This window comes from Zalophus californianus, chromosome 3, assembly GCF_009762305.2.
Source record: "Zalophus californianus isolate mZalCal1 chromosome 3, mZalCal1.pri.v2, whole genome shotgun sequence".
Lineage (NCBI taxonomy): Eukaryota > Metazoa > Chordata > Mammalia > Carnivora > Otariidae > Zalophus > Zalophus californianus.
This window is the reverse complement of record NC_045597.1, coordinates 133,580,690-133,598,914: the sequence shown is the minus strand read 5'-3', so window position 1 is coordinate 133,598,914 and position 18,225 is coordinate 133,580,690. Positions and strand designations below refer to the sequence as shown.

The window sequence follows — 18,225 nt, the reverse complement described above, 5'->3', positions numbered from 1 at the left end:
TATCAATTAACTAATGTCAAAGTAGGTATCTTTGTTCTGTGCTACCTACTTTAACAACAAAATCTAAAGTCTCAGCTAAAAACCATACCAGAGGATTTAATATAACTAAAATCAAGAAAGTCGATGTGATTACTCCAAAAGAAATGTCTTCTATTTGACAGGAAAGCTGACCACTATCTGACTAAATAAATACTCTTTCTATGTAACATATACATTTCTTCTTGTTTTCTTAAATGTGTATAAAGACACAAAACAATGGCATTATTCATTAAAGTGTAACTCTTAAAGAGGCTTTGTTACCTAAACCGTAAGAAGAACTACAGAAAAAAAAGAAAAAAAGGAAGAAGAAGAACGACAGCAAAATTTATTTTCTTTTCAGACACTAGGCTGTGTCACTTTGCCATAACCACATGGTGGTCATAAGTGAGGGTCCAGACCCTCTGAGACTAGAGCCTTCACCTACCTACATGTGTATATAGGTCAAAACTGTTCTGTCTTTAATGGTATGGCCAGCAACAACTAACCCTATGATTTTCTCAAACCTAACCCCACAATCCACTTTTTTTTTTAAGTAATCTCTACACCTCACATGGGTCTTGAACTCATGACCCCGAGATCGAGAGTAGCATGCTCTACCAACTGAGCCAGCCAGACGCCTCTCTAACCCCACAATCCAAATTCAGTTGCCCCCTTGAACATTCTCATAGCACCTTGTACCTCTTCTTTGGAGAACCCACCACAATTTAATTGACTACATATTTACTTGTGTAATTATGTTTTTGTTTGTCCCCCAGCATTCTCTTTGGACCAAGTTTCATGCAGACAGACTACCCTTAAGAATACTGCTATGATCCTGTGCTTTTTGTGCAAACCCTGTTTTGACAGCAAAAGAAGCTAATGCTTTTTATTAGTGTTATCTCAGTCCTTAAAGCTACAATAAAATAAGCCACAGCTTAAAAACAAACCAAAAAATTTTCATAATGAAAAGGCAAAGAAAGGGGAGCAAAGTTCAGAAAGGAAGGGAAAAAACATTGATACCTTATACTCTTGATCTGGAAGCATGTTGAGTAAGAAAGTTACCATCTTCTGAGGGAATTCATACTTTATAGTCCAAAACAATAGTTCTTCTAGAAAACTTTTATGTTTCAAAACATCCATTATAGATTGATCTACATAAAAAAAGAAAACTTATCACCTAATGATTTAAGTTGCTCATCTCATTTAAACCTTACTATAATTAACCATTAATTAGCCATTAACCTCAAACACTTGAGTGTATCTACAAATTAAGGACACCCTTTCAATAATTCAGTAATAATAATGACATCATCAATCCAGGTTTCTACAATCTCCATGGTATATAAATAATAAAATACTTAATCCTTATATTTTAAAAGGAAGCAGTTACTAAAAAAAATAATTACTTGCCCTTAACAAAAGCCATTTATTTAAAATTTCTACTAAGATTCAGATTATCTTACAAGAACAATATTCATGGTACTTAATACTAATATTAATAGTAATAATAATTTTAAGCTAAAAACAAAATATTAAAGCCATAAAGCCCAAACTTACTGACTCTTTTAATTTTTAGTTTTTAGAGAAAAGGGGGGAAATTGTTATAGTATTCAATAATTTATTTCTTTAAAATTGTTCTTCAGAAATGAAATACTAATTTTGCTGCAGGAAGTAATTACTAATGAACTGCTTACACTAGTATATACAGAAGCATTTACTTTTTATCTGGTAAGAATATACCAGGAAAATTATAAAGAATGTTATACATGCTTACTTGCACTGGACTCAAGATGCCCTTCTTCATGCATTAGGGGAAACCGAAAATGGATGCCCCTTTTAAATAAAAGTATTCAAAAAGGGATAAAATTACTAAATGGCCAGTTTCTAAGCTACCCTTAAGGGCTACTTTGTCTTCTACTAATCTCTGCATCCTTAGTCAACAGAAAGGACTCAACAGGTATATAATGAACTGAGTATTTTTAATACTTTAGCTATTTCTTTCTCTCACCTTCTCTAGTGTCTTTCCCTAAAAAAGAACTACAAAATTCTGACAACTGATCTTTGTTGGAGCAAATGATCTTGGGCTTGGGCTACTGCTCTGGATCATCGGGTCTATATAAGGACATTTAAGAGAATATAGCAAGTGTCAGCTGTGAATGGATTGGTTCAGTGATGATGCTTACACAAGGACTAGGGTTAGATGAGGGCTTTTAAAAAATAATATCACATACACCAAAATACTCATGTATAGCCCTAACTACATTACAGTTGGAGTTGTCTTCCAGAGTAACCTCTAAGCATTTTTTCAACTAACCCTACCTCAGTCTCACAGTTCTATGTGGTCACACCACATCTCCTCAGGTCATGGGTCTAAAAATGTAACAGATGTAACAATAGCCACCTGGGCAGCTCAGTCAGTTAAGCATCCCACTCTTGATTTCAACTCAGGTCATGATGTCAGGGTCCTGAGATTTAGCCCTACATTGGGCTCTGCCCTCAGCACAGAGTCAGTTAATCCTTCTCCCTCTGCTCCTTCCCCTGCTCACACTCCTGCACTCTCTCTCTAGAAATAAAATCTTTTTTAAAAAATGTAACAATAAGCAAGCCATCAATAAGCATGCCCTCTCTCTCTTGATCCTTCTATAAGACATTTTAACAGGCTTGAATCAGTACTTATTAGACATAACTTTAACCCAATTTTTCTTTTAATAATTAATAACCCATTATTTTCAGAATAATAATTTCATTATTCTGGAGACATTACGATTTTAACTACAGAGAAGCAAAAGTTATGTCCCAATTCCCTAACTCCCTTTCAGTGTGCCTTTAGTATAAGCTAAAGTAACAGCAATAAAAATATAAATACATTTATACTATACATCTCCTTAGTGGAAACTATTTATTCTTTATTTTCTAAATTTCAGAATTTTCGGGGCGCCTGGGTGGCTCAGACATTAAGCGTTTGCCTTCGGCTTAGGTCATGATCCCAGGGTCCTGGGATTGAGCCCCGCATCGGGCTCCCTGCTCAGCAGGAAGCCTGCTTCTCCCTCTCCCACTCCCCCTGCTTGTATTCCCTCTCTCGCTGTGTCTCTGTCAAATAAATAAACAAAATCTTTAAAAATAAGTAATAAATCTCAGCATTTTCTACTTGCAAAACAGAAATCTCTTCCTCCTGAACTAGATCATTCCCATGATATGACAATGATTTTAAAAATAGAAATAAACCGGTCTTGAAAAAAATTAGGTAAAATATATTCAAAGGCACACACTGACAGATTCAAAGCCAAAAAGTAATAAAATTAGGGCCCAAGTGAATCGGTGACAAAATTATATTCTAATTTTGAATATAACCCAGAGCATATTGCTGATGTCAATTTAATTCTTACAATTTATTTAGCACTAATATGACTGAAAATTTTAGACTACCAAAAAAAATAAATAAAATCCTCACAGATAAGGGTTTCTAAAAATATTTACAAAGTTAAAAAAACTTGTAGTATTAATCTTAGAATTCAGTTATGACTCTGCAAGTCTGCATTTGCCAAATGAAAAGCCTGAAGCTACCATAATTATTATGTCATATATTGAAAAAGATACATTCACTTTTTTTAAAATAAATAAAACAATCCAAATGAACCAGAAAAGCTATGGCTTCTAATAAAGTGAAAATAACTGCAATTGTGTATGATTCCATTTTTTCATCTTCAGACAAAAAAGCCAAGGAAAAAACCCACAATATCTTCACTGTTATCGTTCTTAAAATAGGTGATGTCAGTTTCCCCAAGATATTTAAAACATGTGATGTGCTTTGTGTGTTGTGTTAGAAATGCTTCCATTAGTTATGTATCACTACATATTTACCTTTAAAATCTGGATTAAATTGTCATGATTTTTACAATACCTAAACTACATTAAGCCAAACTGTAAAAAGAGATTTCTGAGCAGTCAGTATGTGGTACAAATACATGAGTAACGTAAAGATTTTCATTAGACAGCAGAGTCCAGGCTCCATAACTGAGGAGCTCAATAATCATGTTAGCTGAAGCCCTCTAGGCCTCAGTTTCTTCATCCTTAAAATTTAGGTTTTGAGAATAGACAGTGAATGTAGCACAGTGCCTCAACCTCTTGCCTATCATTATCTATTTTATTTTCAGCTCACTTTCAAACAATTGAACCAAATTCTTACAAAAACTAAACCAATCCCTGGACTTTCAATATCTCAAAAGCAACTATCACTTTGTGAAAACAGGGGTTCTACTAATTCAAAAAGCCTTTTCTTCCATGCACATACTTAAAGCAAAAATGATAACCGATCAAGTCTTAAATCTCTGTACCACTTCTCACCAGTGGAGGAAGGAAGAGAAGATAATCAATCCAATCTCAAATATGAAAAAAATCAGGTATAAAATAAGCTTCAACTTTAAGTCTCCATAAAAAGTATCTTCAACCAAAGTTTGACCAGACTGAAGGAAAACAATGACCTCTTACACCATAACAGGTATTTTTTTTTTTGAGGCATCCCTAAAGCTGAAACTCAAGTAACAGTCCACTTCAACTCAGATGTGTGTCAAGGACTCAGGTAAATACATAGACAACTCTGATAAGTCAAAGGCCAGGTCGCCATACGGGTTTCTAATTTCCTTCAGGCATCACAGGTTCTCTGCTAGGCAAGGAAGAAGGGGAACATGTGTGCATGTGTGCATCCTGGACCACAGAGCAATTTCATGCCCTTTGCTAGTGTAGGGCCAAGGGCAGGCCACCCCAAGATGGGCTCCTTTGGCATGAAGATTAGGAGGTTCCTCAAAAAATTAAACATAGAAATACCATGTGATCCAATAATTTCACTACTGGGTATTTACCCAAAGAAAACCAAAACACTAACTCAAAAAGATATATGCACCCCTATGTTTACTGCAGCATTATTTAGGCCAAGATAAGGAAGTGTCCATCAATAGACAAATGGATAAGGAAAATGTGGTATATATACAGAATGGAACATTAGAGAGCCATAAAAAAGGATGAAGTTGTCATGAGACAACATGATGGACCTAGAGGATATTATGCTAAGTGAAATAAGTCAGACTGAGAAAGACAAATACTATGATTCCACTCATAAGTGAAATCTAATATATACATATATATGTATATACACACACACAGATACACATATACATACACAAACAAAAAGCAGAATCAGACCTATCAATACAAAGAACAAACTGACGGTTGCCAGAACAGAACAGGTGGGCAGATCAGCAAAATGGGTGAAGGAGAGAGGGAGATAGCAGCCTCCAGTTACGGAATGAGTTAGTTGCAGGAATAAAAAGCAGACCATAAGGAATACAGTCAATGATACTGTAATAGTGATGTAACAGGACAGATGGTAGCCACACTTGTGATGAACATAGCATAATGTACAAACTTGTCAAATCACTAAGTTGTATACTTGAAACTAATGTAACATTGTGTGTCAACTATACTCAAACAAATAAAAGCAATCAAAATCCAGCAGATTTAGGAAAAGCTCTTTACCTTCCCCCTCAAAAACCTAGAAAGAATTTAGATAGAGGACCTGCTTCAGGAAGAGAGCTATCACCATAGATAACTACATTATGATATAAACTAAGTATGGTAGACAGGGCAGAACCTAGCAATACCTGTGTCCCATTGTTTCTAAGGGGCCCAGCAAACATGTATTTATCAAATATTACTCTTTTTCATCTTCCTGTGAATTGCATGTCTTCCCTTTGAAGTCTCAGACCCTTACCCATTTCTCCCTAGTTCAGAATTACCTATATACTTTATTTTGCCTGTTTTTGGAATTCCCATGTCTGTGTAATTTCCCATATGTACACTATTAAATTTTATTTTCTCCTGTTCATCTGGCTAATGTCATCTTAGTCTGGCTAGAAGATCTCAAGGGGTCCCCAACACTAGGAGACCCAAGTTAAATGCAGCAGCATAAGTAACTCAGAACAGACTTACAAAATGAGCCGCAACTGAAACTACCTGTTTGCTCCACCTTTCCAAGCAGTTGTAAATATACCACAAGACATACTCAGCACAGAAATAATAATCTTTCTTTCATCAAAATAATAATTTAACTGGAGACTCTCTAACAGACCATACTAACCCAGAATATAGACCATATTAAGATTTGGAAATCCACGGCAAAAATCCAGAGCGCAGGCTGTCAGCTAGTAACAAGTACTCCAGAAAAGCTTTTAGTAAGGGTCAAGATAACAATGATTAACAGCTTAGGCTCTGGGGTTTGCATTAAGGATCTACTTCTCATTAGCTGTGATCTCTAACATGCCTCCATTTCTTCATTCATAAAATAGTATTAATAATAATAATTACTGTTTTGTATGGTGACTTTAAGAATTTAATGAAACAATGTATGTGAAATGCCTGGCACTATGTCTATCATATACAAAAAGATCAATAAATATTACTCATTATTATCACTAATCTATTCCCTCACTACAGAAATACCTACTTCCTCCTTTGAGCAAACATGTATTGAGCCCTTACTGAACCCTTAATTAAGTGCCATTATTTGTATTCTTTCCCTCCTCCCACCTCTCTTTCTCACCATCTCTCCCATACTTATGCTTTTTCACTCTAGAAATTGCATACCCCAGATTATAAAAAGATGTAAATCAAACTAAAACTTTACACCAAAAACACTGGATCCAAATCAAAGAATCAATGAAAAGATTTACTTTTTTTATGGCTCAAATATAATAATGCACATCTTATGAAAAAAACAATATACAAAATTCCAACAGTAAGGGTTTCATTTGCTTTTGAGGTCCCCCACAATCACTCCCTAACAATACTTTCTCCATCATTAGACAAATCTAAGAATATAATTCTCCCTTCAAAATGGTTAGCCCATCAAGTATTCTTAATGATTAAACATTTTTAGCTTTTTTTTAAGTTTTTATTTAAATTCCAGTTAATTAACATACAGTGTCACATTAGTTTCAGGTGTGTACAATAGAGTGATTCAACACTTCCATACACCACCGGGTGCTCATCACACGTGCCCTCCTTAATGCCCATCACCTGTTTAACCGATCCCCCTCCACCCACCTCCCCTCTGGTAACCATCAGTCTGTGTCTATAGTTAATCTGTTTCTTGGTTTTCATTTTTAGCTTTTTATACAAGGAAAAAATTAAATATAAATACCTTTGGTGCTACTGCTTAGTTTGACCCTCTTTCTCTTGCCCAGTCCTTGACTCCCATCCTGATCCTCCTGGAGGAAAAGAAAATTAGCATCACATACAGTCCTATTCATGGATTTTTTTTTTACATAAATATAAGTATGCTTATAAATTATGTTAAATATGTAACACAGGCATGCTTACATAGTATTAATCAACACATTTCACTTTTATGTATATACTGTAATAAAATGTATCTTTAATTTTAAAAGTTAGCATTGTAATTAAAATATATAATGAAAATCCTTAGTATTAAAATACAAGAACTCTTAAATTTAATCTGTGCTTTTAATGGAAGACTTGAAAAACCCAAAAATGCCAAAATAAAAAATTTCCTATTAAGAAAAATTTCCTAACCTTATAAATGTAACATCAAATGCACAAAGCACATAAAGGGAAGGAGGGAAGCAGATTAGCACAGGAAGAATAGAGGGCTTAAACAATGAATGGAGAAAAGGCTTTGAAGGATCTAAGAGAAAAAATGAGTTCAAGAAATCAAATTCTGAAAAATAAGCATAGCACATTAAAAGCTGGAGTTGACAGTTAAAAAAAAGTAGTAATAAATTTTAAGATACTTAGGGGAAAAATCCAAGAAAAAAATACAGGCATTTCTGCTTATACGTGATATATTCGTTCCTGAAAAAAAACCTCACATTAAAAATAACAAAGCTTATGGGGAAAAAAGGATGAGGGGCAGACCACTCACAACCTATTCAAGTTTGTAACCAAAGGTAACAAAAGCAATAATCAGTACCTGGGGATATCATTTGGATGCCCAGACAAACATCTTGGAGTGGTTTGAGGCTGTCTCAGGGGATGTTAACACAGCATCACAACAACAGAATGGGCACCTAGCCGGCTACGAGAGCACAGAGGGGAAAAGAGCCGAGGAAGCAGCAGTCTGCCCCTCATGCAACCAGTGGGAAGCTAGAGGTGTGCCTCTTGGGGAGGGAGCCCTGGATGCAAGTGCTCCTTTGCATCCAGGGCTAATTTCTCATTTTCTTTAAATGTTGCTGAAAGGTTCCTGCTGCCTTCACAGCAGAATTCAGGTTTTTTCCCCTCCAGCTAAAGGATAGGATTCTACCCCTATTATCCTAGCTCTCCTGAACTAGGAAAGACTACATAGGAATCCCAAACCTCCATGTTAAACTGACATCTTTTTCCTATTTTCCAAACACATATGAGCCAAATGATCTTATACAGACATGTGTGGTAGTATTTTGTATACAATCTGTTGTACTAACAAAGGTGTTATCCTGGTGGTGGCAGTTAGAACTATGGTACGTATTCCCAGATATTTTCTCAATTATAGCCCATCAAATCTCCAGAGCAGAAAAGTAGCCTTGGCTTCATGCTGCTGTTTTATCTGCTGGTATGGCTTCCTTGGCCTACACACCAGAGCCTTAACTTCAGGTTTCTGGCAAACCTAGCATCCATCCTCAGGGCTGGGGGTTTCCAAAGGTAACATTTGGCTCAGTCAATGGGCATTTACTCAGCACCTCCATATGCCCTCCCTGTGAAACCCCCCTTTGCCAGTCCTCTCTGACCATCTACCACCTGGCAGCAGTACTGACGGCCAAACTACACTCCCCTCCTCCTCTCCCACCACCCTCACTTTCTCTTGGAATAACTTGCCAAAATGAAATTTGGAGACTTAAAAGACAAAAAACAGACACAAAAATATAAAATCATGACACAGGGCCCAGGGGGTTCTAAAGTGTGAGATCCAGCTATCAGCCATTTGTGAAACTGTTCTCCCAATCTGGAAAAAAAAAACATTTTATAACCCAGGCTAGGATTACTTCATAATTTCAAACATTAACTTCCTATAAAAAGAGTATCCTTGATCAAGCAATGGTCATGGCATAACAAAGTTCTATAAATTTCCCAACCTTACAGTCTAAAAAAACAAGTAAAAGTAACCAAGCAAAGGAAAGGAAAGCCATTCCAAGAAAAGACAGCATGAACAAAAGCACGACAACGAAAGTCTGGAAACAGACCAGTGAGCTGGGTTTCACATCATGGTAGATTATCAAATACGGCTAGGATGGGAGACTAAAGGAATGATGGGAAAATACAGAATCTTGTAATTTTTCTGAATGGCAATTTGTCAATACACATGTCAAAAGCCTTTAGGTATATTTATCATTGTAACAGAAGTTTCAGTTATAGGAATTTATCCTAAAGAAACAGACAAGTGAATAAGGAATATATGCATAACTATTCATCACAATGTTATTTATAATAGCAAAATAAAAGAATCTTAGGCTTCCAACAGCAAGGTATTAGGTAAATAAATTATAGCATACCTGTACTCTAAGGAAAACAATGCTAGAGCTCGATTTTCATTGTGACCAGATATTTCTTCAAAAACCATTATTAAAAATGAAAAAAGCATGCTGTATAGAATGGCATATAGAGTATGAAACCATTTAAGTATTGATAATATACACATATAAAAGCTGTTAAAATATATTCCTTACAATGTTCAAAACTGTCATTAGTGAGAAAAGCAGGTTATAGAATAGCATGTATAGCATGAAACCATTAAACCATTAAAATATACTACCTATAAATCTGTTAAAATAGAGATGTTTACAATAAGCCACCTCTAAGTGACAGAGTAATATATAATTTTACATTTTTATTAACACTTATTTTCTATTTATTCAACAATGAATATGGATTATAGTTTTAATAAATAAATTTTTTTAAGTATTTATTTATATGAGAGAGAGAGAATAAGCGGGGGGGGTGCGTGCAGAGGGAGAAGCAGACACCCTACCAAGCAAGGTGCCCAATGTGGGACTCAATCCCAGGATCCTGGGATCATGACCCAAGCGGAAGGAAGACGCCCAACCAACTGAGCCACCCAGGCGCCCAATAAATAAATTTTAAATATGATTCTGATTTCCAATCCTAACTGTGACAATCTGCTCTTAGGAAAAAAGTCTAAATCATGGGGCGCCTGGGTGGCTCAGTCGTTAAGCGTCTGCCTTCGGCTCGGGTCATGATCCCAGGGTCCTGGGATGGAGCCCCACATCAGGCTCCCTGCTCCGCAGGAAGCCTGCTTCTCCCTCTCCCACTTCCCCTGCTTGTGTTCCCTTTCTCGCTATGTCTCTCTCTGTCAAATAAATAAATAAAATCTTAAAAAAAAAAAAAAAGAAATCTTAACTAATTCCTGGCAGGGAAGTGACACATTGTCATATGTGTTTCAGGCACAAAATATGTATAATGTCCAAAATGAGATCGATTAAAACTCCTAGCCTGCAAAATTTACAGATGGTTTCTCAACCAAATTAACCTTTCTTATTTTCTTTGATGAATTTACTAGACAGATGAAAAAAAATGTGAGCTCCATAAAAAGAAGTCAGGTAAATTCACAGATGGTTAAAATAATACTCAAAGGCTGTTAATACAGAATATACAAGGCTAAAAGGAATATTTAACAAATCAGGGTATAAAAATAAAATCCAAAGAAGATCTTGAAGACTAGAACAATAAAATGAAACAAAGATTTAAGTAAGTCACTATAATCTGAGGTAGTTTTTTTTTTTAAGATTTTTTTATTTATTTATTTGACAGAGAGATAGAGAGCACAAGTAGGCAGAGAGGCAGGCAGAGGGAGAGGGATAAGCAGGCTCCCTGCCCGATGAGGGACTCGATCCCCGGACCCTGGGATCATGACCTGAGCCAAAGGCAGCTGCTTAACCGACTGAGCCACCCAAGCACCCAGAGATAGTTTACTTTAAATCAACTCTACAAATACAAAGCACAGAGGGACCTCTAGCTTGTCCACTGTTCAGTGTTGGGGGGTGGGAGGGTCAAAACCTAGGCATTTCATTTTTGACCACTGGGTTCTGGCCAACAGTCTAGCATAGATGCTAAAAGGCTAAAAAAAAAATTGGACCTTAACAAACAGTATGCTTATCCAAAGATAGCCCATGCCTATGTATTGAATCAAATCACACACTTAAAAGGGAGTGAGTAGATGAAAAAGGCATGTACAGCACAGAATATTAAATAATTAAAGCTAAATATTTAAGGAGGTTTCTTATGAAGTAAAAATACAAATATTTCAAGAACACCCGGGTGGCAGATAAGCATCTGCCTTCGGCTCAGGTCATGATCTCAGGGTCCTGGGATCAGCCCCACATCGGGCTTCCTGCTCAGCAGGGAGTCTGCTTCTCCTTCTCCTCTGCCCCTCCCCATCGTTGCGTGCTCACTCACTCTCTCTCAAATAAATAAATCTTTAAAAAAATAAAAATCTTTCTAAAGGAAAAAATAAGAAACGTGTGAAAATTACAATATTTAACACAGTATTGAGAAGAACATTCTAACAATTAGAGCTATCAAACAAAAGAACAAGTTGCCTCAGAAACTAGGTAAACTCCCTATCATTGGAAGTGTTTATGAAAAGGTTTACCAACTGTCAGGAATGTTGTAAAATCAATTCCTGCACTGGAAAAGCAATATATTAGACATTTCTAAGGCCCTCCCACCAAAAGTTTCTATGATTCCCTACCCCACTTTTAACCATTAATGTAATTTATGATTGGAATTAAACCTATCTCCAAAAATAAAACGAATTTTTTATTTTCCTATTAATTTATGAAAAGCAACTCTGTCTTTCAATTTCAATAATCCTGCTTTTGCTGTATTTTGACAAATTAGTTTTAACTGTTCATCTGGATTCTGTCTTGATAAAGGCAAGAGTACTGAAAGCATATTTACATAGTAACTTACTTTAAGTATTTCTCAATTACCTAAAAGTATGCAGAAAAAAAAGATTAGAAGTAAACAAGAAAAATTAATAAACAACGGTTATCTCTGGATGGTACAGCTGAAGATAAATGTTTTCTTTTTTATGCTTTTTTCTATTTTTTAATATTTGCACAACGGACATTCATAGTTTTACAGTTACACAAAGGGAAAAGTGTCTTAAATGTCTTCATTTGTATTAACAGCTAAGTACATCAATGTCACAAAAATTAATGATCTGGTCACTGCACACAGATAAATGGACATTGCTATGGTAATGGCCACAGTGAATATAATCTTAAAAAGTTATCTTGATTTAAAAGATGCTATTTTCTCTGACAAACTCTCTAATTAGACCCATGTACATATAATACTAGAGATAATTTTCTTTTGAACTGAATTATCTGATGGTTACAAATAAATCTAAACAAAAAATTAATATATATGTAAATTAAAAAATATAAATACTTTTCTTTTCAGTTCCATACAACACAAACATTTTCTACTCCTATTTCATATGAGCTATACAAATAAAGAATAAGAAGTAGTAGTATGAAGAATGTCATGTGTATAAATAGCACTGCTGAGTACATAATGTCCTAGGGACAGCAGGGAAAAATTTCTGACACAACTTGTATGAATGAAATTAAGTAGACTGCAATATGTACCCTCATTCAATAAAACTCTTTACAAATAGAAATCTTGCTGCTGTTATAGTTTCAAATGTTTCTTCATTTTTTTTAAAAGATTTTTATTTTATTTATTTGACAGAGATAGAGAGAGAGCACAAGTAAGCAGAGAGGCAGGCAGAGAGGGAGAAGCAGGCTCTCCGCTGAGCAAGGAGCCCGACGCGGGGCTCGATCCCAGGGCCCCAGGAACATGACCTGAGCTGAAGGCAGCCGCTTAACTGACTGAGCCACCCAGGCGCCCCTGTTTCTTCATTTTTAAAACAAAGTGGTAAGAGCAGATTACCTCTAGGGTCTCTCCAATTCTAAATTCTTACAACATTTTTTAATTGTTACAATCACTTCTCTATAGTAGTAATTAAGATGTCATCGTCCTCTTCTCATCCTGTCCTTTTTTTAATTTATTTATTTGACAGAGAAAGACACAGCGAGAGAGGAAACACAAGCAGGGGGAGTGGGAGAGGGAGAAGCAGGCTTCCCACCGAGCAGGAAGCCCGATGCAGGGCTCCATCCCAGGACCCTGGGATCATGACCTGAGCCAAAGACAGACGCTTAACGACTAAACCACCCAGGGCGCCCTCAAATAAATAATCTTTAAAAAAAAAATAAAATATTGACTTGGGAGTAGGACACTATATACATCTTGGAACCTTTTATTCTTTTTTTTTTTTAAAGATATTTATTTATTTATTTGTCAGAGAGAGAGAGAGAGCACGCGCACACAAGCAGGGAGAGCAGCAGGCAGAGGGAAAAGCAGACTCCCTGCTGAGCAATGAGCCACATGCGGGGCTGAATCCCAGGACCCAGGGATCATGAACTGAGCCGAAGGTGTAGGCTTAACAACTGAGCCAGCCAGGCGCCCCATAGCCTTAATGAATTTTAAATGGCATAAATAGGTATTTGTTCAAAAACATCTGTATCTAGTTACTCTCCTGTCATACTCTTTTTATCTTATCCCTGCATCAACTTTCTCCTTTACAGAGTTAAAAAGAGTTCACAAAGGTAAAGATCAACTTTAAAAAAATATATCTTATAATCTTAAATGTAAGCTTTCATTTTCTTGATCTACATCAGTAACTACTACACTTTAGGAAAACTCCAATTTTAATTAAAACCCTACAACAGCCATTTCTGATTGCAGCGTTATTTCATTGTCATGTGACAGTTTTCCCAACCAAAAAAAAATCACTGAATAGATGGAAAAATCTATAATCAATTGTTGGTATGTTAGTTAGCTATAAACACTAGTCATTATTTTGGATAGCAAGTGAATACAGGGAAAACAATGGCAAAGTCATCTCTTGGTTATGGAAGTTTTGAAATGTGTTTACAAATTCTTTGACACTCCTTCTTCTAGAGGTGGGATCTATGCCCCTCACACTGAATCTGGGCCCACCTTGACAACTCCCAACTAATAATATGCAGTTGGAAGTGACACTATGTAACTCCTAAGGCCAGCTCAGAAAAGGCTCTCCAGCACTTAATCTGAGAGAAGCCAGTAACTACGTAACAACTTGAGACCACCACTCTGGAGAAGCCACCTGTAGGCACTCTGGTCAAAAGCCAGCTGAGCTCCCTGGCCACAGCAAGCAATCAACAACTAGTCCTGTCTGTAAGCCACCTTAAAGCTCCACTTCATCTGAGCCTTAGAGGACTGCAGTGGCAGCCAACAACTAATCAGAACTGCATGAGGGAACCCAAGTGAGAAATGCCCACCCGCAGGTCTCAAATTCCTGAGTCATAAAATTGTGAGGGGGGGGGAAAAAAAAGGTAATTTTAGGCCACAAAGTTTAGGACAAATGTGTTGCACAGCAATAGTAATAAAACAGTTTATCCACTTTACAGAAAGAACTCTAAACCAACTAGGTAAGAGACCTAGTGTCCACTTCCAACTCTACCACAAGCTGGTAAACGAAATTCACTACCTTGAGTGAACCTGTTATTTCCATGGAGTTCAGCTTCTTCATCTATAAATCAGGCAAAATGAACTTTAAGCTCTAACATTTGTAATTTTTACAGCCTTCAAACTGCTTCCTCTTGATTCTCATTTTTGTTTTTGTTGTATTACATGATTCTTCTATTTCTAACTCAAGATTTGAAAAGTGTTCAGAACCAAAAAGCAAGGGTGCCTGGGTGGCTCAGTTGGTTAAGCATCTGCCTTCAGCTCAGGTCATGATCCCAGGGTCCTGGGATGGAGCCCAGCGTAAGGCTCCCTGCTCAGCGGAGAGCCTGTTTTCTCCCTCTTCCTCTGCCCCTCTCCCCGCCCATGCCCCCGGGGCTTGTGCTGGCGCGCGTGAGAGTTCACACCCTTTATCTCAAATAAATAAATGAAATCTTTAAAAAAAAGAGCCAAAAACCAAAGACTTTGTGGTACACAATAAAACATAAATGATAAATGAATATATTTTTGTATTAAAAATTATGATCACATCAAGTCCTGCGTCGGGCTCCTTGCTCAGCGGGGAGCCTGCTTCTCCCTCTGCCTGCCACTCCCCCTGCTTGTGTGCTCGTTCTCTCGCATGCTCTCTCTCTCTGACAAATAAAATCTTTTTAAAAAAATCACGATCTTAAAAGAGAAAATTTCCTGACTTTATCACTAAAACCTTTTACGACAGGCTCTGGGTAACAGTCTTATTTTTATACTTTTCCATACTTTTCATGTTAAATATGTGTGTGATTTTATAATCAAAAAGAAATACAATCTATTACAATTTAAGATATGCACACTGTGACCTAGCAATTCCACATCTTAGAGAAATACTTGCACATCTGCACAAAAAGAAATGTAAGCCCTGTATCTTGTCATTAAAAACTGCAAATTAAGAAAATTATTGGATAAACTGTAGTTTAATTCATATTTCAGAATACTATGTAGCAAATGGAAAGAAAAGAGTACTGACAAAGATGAATCTGCACAGTACATTATGGAGCAAATAAAAGGACACAAAATGGCATAACATTTTTTATTTATTCACAAACACACCCACACGATACATTTCTATAAACACATAGTTATTTAACTCCATAGAAGAGGGTCTGTCAAGGACATCCAAACTATTAACTGTAGTTACCCGGAGAAGAGCTGCTATTAGGAAGGGCAGAGAGGGGACTTTTATTTTATCTTACTTGTCTGGCAAAACAACTACAATGTATTTGTGCATTACTTAGGTAATATTTCAATTAAATTTTTAAAAATGAACTTGTTTTAAAACATGTTTTAATAAATTACTTCCTCTGCAAAGATGAGTAGAAATGTGTATAATATGAACCACAATAGCTCAAAAATTCAAATATTTGATTCACTCCTCACATAAAGTACTAGGACAAAAACATTTATTAAGAGTCTAATCTGATTACAGATCTGTACTTCTGAAACAAATAATGCAACATATGTTAAGAAAAAAGAAAAAAGAAGATAGCAGGAGGGGAAGAATGAAGGGGAGTAAGTTGGAGGGGGAGATGAACCATGAGAGATGATGGACTCTGAAAAACAAACTGCGGGTTCTAGAGGGGAGGAGGGTGGGGGGATGGGTTAGCCTGGTGATGGGTATTAAAGAGGGCACATTCTGCGTGGAGCACTGGGTGTTATGCACAAACAATGAATCATGGAACACTACATCAAAAACTAATGATGTAATGTATGGTGATTAACATAACAATAAAAAATTTTAAAAAAAAGTCTAATCTGTGTCTAACCTGTGATAGGTACTTTATATGTTATCCCATTTAATCCTAACAGAATTCTCATCATTTTTTCAAAAGAAAATGGATGTTCCAAAGTTAAATAACCCGGCAAAAAACAGAGTGATATTATGAGACAAAATTCAAACTGAGGTCTGCCTAATTCTAAAAAGCTGAAGTTTCTCTTAAAGAAAAAACTAAAGTAGGGGTGCCTGGGTGGCTCGGTTGGTTAAGCCTCTGCCTTTGGCTCAGGTATCCTGGGATTGAGCCCCGTGTTGAGCCCCATTTTGAGCCCCCTGCTCAGTAGGGAGCCTGCTTCTCCCTTTTCCTCTGCCCCCCCAACTTGTGATCTCTCTCTCACTCTCTATTGCTCTCTCTCTCTCTAAGTAAAATCTTTAAAACAAAAAAAAACTAAAATAGATATCGTTTCAATTCACTTGTAGCTAAACAACTCTACTTCAAATTCTTAAGTTTTCAAATGCGCAAATGACCCCATTTTTATCCCAACTAGAAATTATAATAAATACATAAACTATAAATAAAGTACTTTTAAATAGATTAAAATTTAAATTACAAAATATGATTTAAAAATCAGAGTCTAAACTACTTTTAAATATGTAAGTTAAATATGTATCACATGTTCTAACAATAATTCTCAGCTACTCTCAAAAAATGATGTACTTTGAGGATAGATGGAAGTATTTTGAACTTGTCACCATCAAGAAGTTTTTAAGATGATATTCACATGGAGACATAATCATAATTAAGGAACAAATTATTATATAAAACATACACAAAAGTTGCTGAAACAAAGAAACCAAGAGGAATGAACAGAAAGAACAGAAGAAAAGACGTTAAGAAGGACAGCTTAGAAGCAATGGCAATGAACAAAGAAAAGCTTTATTTCAAATCCTCTGATATCCACTCAGAAATTACTTCTCTCCCCAACACACACAAAAGGATTTCCTTCTAGGAGTGCTTGAGTGGTTCAGTCAGTTAAGTGTCCAACTCTTAGTTTTGACTCAGGTCATGACCTCAGGGTCATGAGATCGAACCCCACATCAGGCTCTGCACTCAGCATGGAGTCTGCTTGAGATTCTCTCTCTCCCACTCCCTCTGTCTCCTCCCCCAGGTCACTCTCTAAATGAATGAATGAATGAATGAATGAATGAATAAATAAATAAATAAAATCTTTAAAAAAAAAAAAAGGATTTCCTGGGGCGCCTGGATGGCTCAGTCGTTAGGCGTCTGCCTTCAGATCAGGTCATGATCCCAGGGTCCTGGGATCGAGCCTTCCATAGGGCTCCCTGCTTAGCGGGAGGCCTGCTTCTCTCTCTTCCACTCCCCTGTTTGTATTCCCTCTCTCACTGTCTCTCTCTCTCTGTCAAATAAATGAATAAAATCTCTAAAAACAAAAAAAAGGATTTCCTTCTAGCACCCTACCATAAAATCCATGGCAATTTAAAAGGTAAGCTGGAGAGTTTAGGCCAAGACAAAAATGACTTAGTTCTTTCCTAGACAGAGGAGAAAGTATCTATGTTGAAGATCAGCTTTCTGCATGGCCAGAAATCAGATTCAATTCATGAAAATAAAGTAGAATTGTTATCACAGCTATTAGATGCATAAGGCTAGGATGCTAAAATAATATGAAGGTTTTAACCTACCATATAAACAAACATAACTATAGATTTTTATTGTTCTAGATCACATCAAGATGTTTAGATTATCTTAAAAAAATGTCCTGTAACATCACTAAACGATTTCATTATGAAATCAATTTTCTAAAGGTACTAATGACAATAGATACAAGGCTCCTTTCCTGTCTGGTTGGCTTTAAACAAAAATGTGC

General features: G+C 36.4%; 1 protein-coding gene across 6 annotated transcripts in view; it reads right to left on the bottom strand.

Moving 5' to 3' along the window:
• Positions 1 to 18,225, bottom strand: part of UBR3 (ubiquitin protein ligase E3 component n-recognin 3) — a 225,045-nt gene that overhangs the window by 164,086 nt on the left and 42,734 nt on the right. For all 6 annotated transcript variants that reach the window (XM_027588550.2, XM_027588549.2, XM_027588553.2 and 3 more), the window contains exons 6-7: positions 7,214 to 7,280; positions 1,039 to 1,169 (exon numbers count right to left, since the gene is read on the bottom strand). In XM_027588550.2, coding sequence (XP_027444351.1) covers positions 1,039 to 1,169; positions 7,214 to 7,280 — 198 coding nt within the window. The remainder of the gene's footprint in view (positions 1 to 1,038; positions 1,170 to 7,213; positions 7,281 to 18,225) is intronic.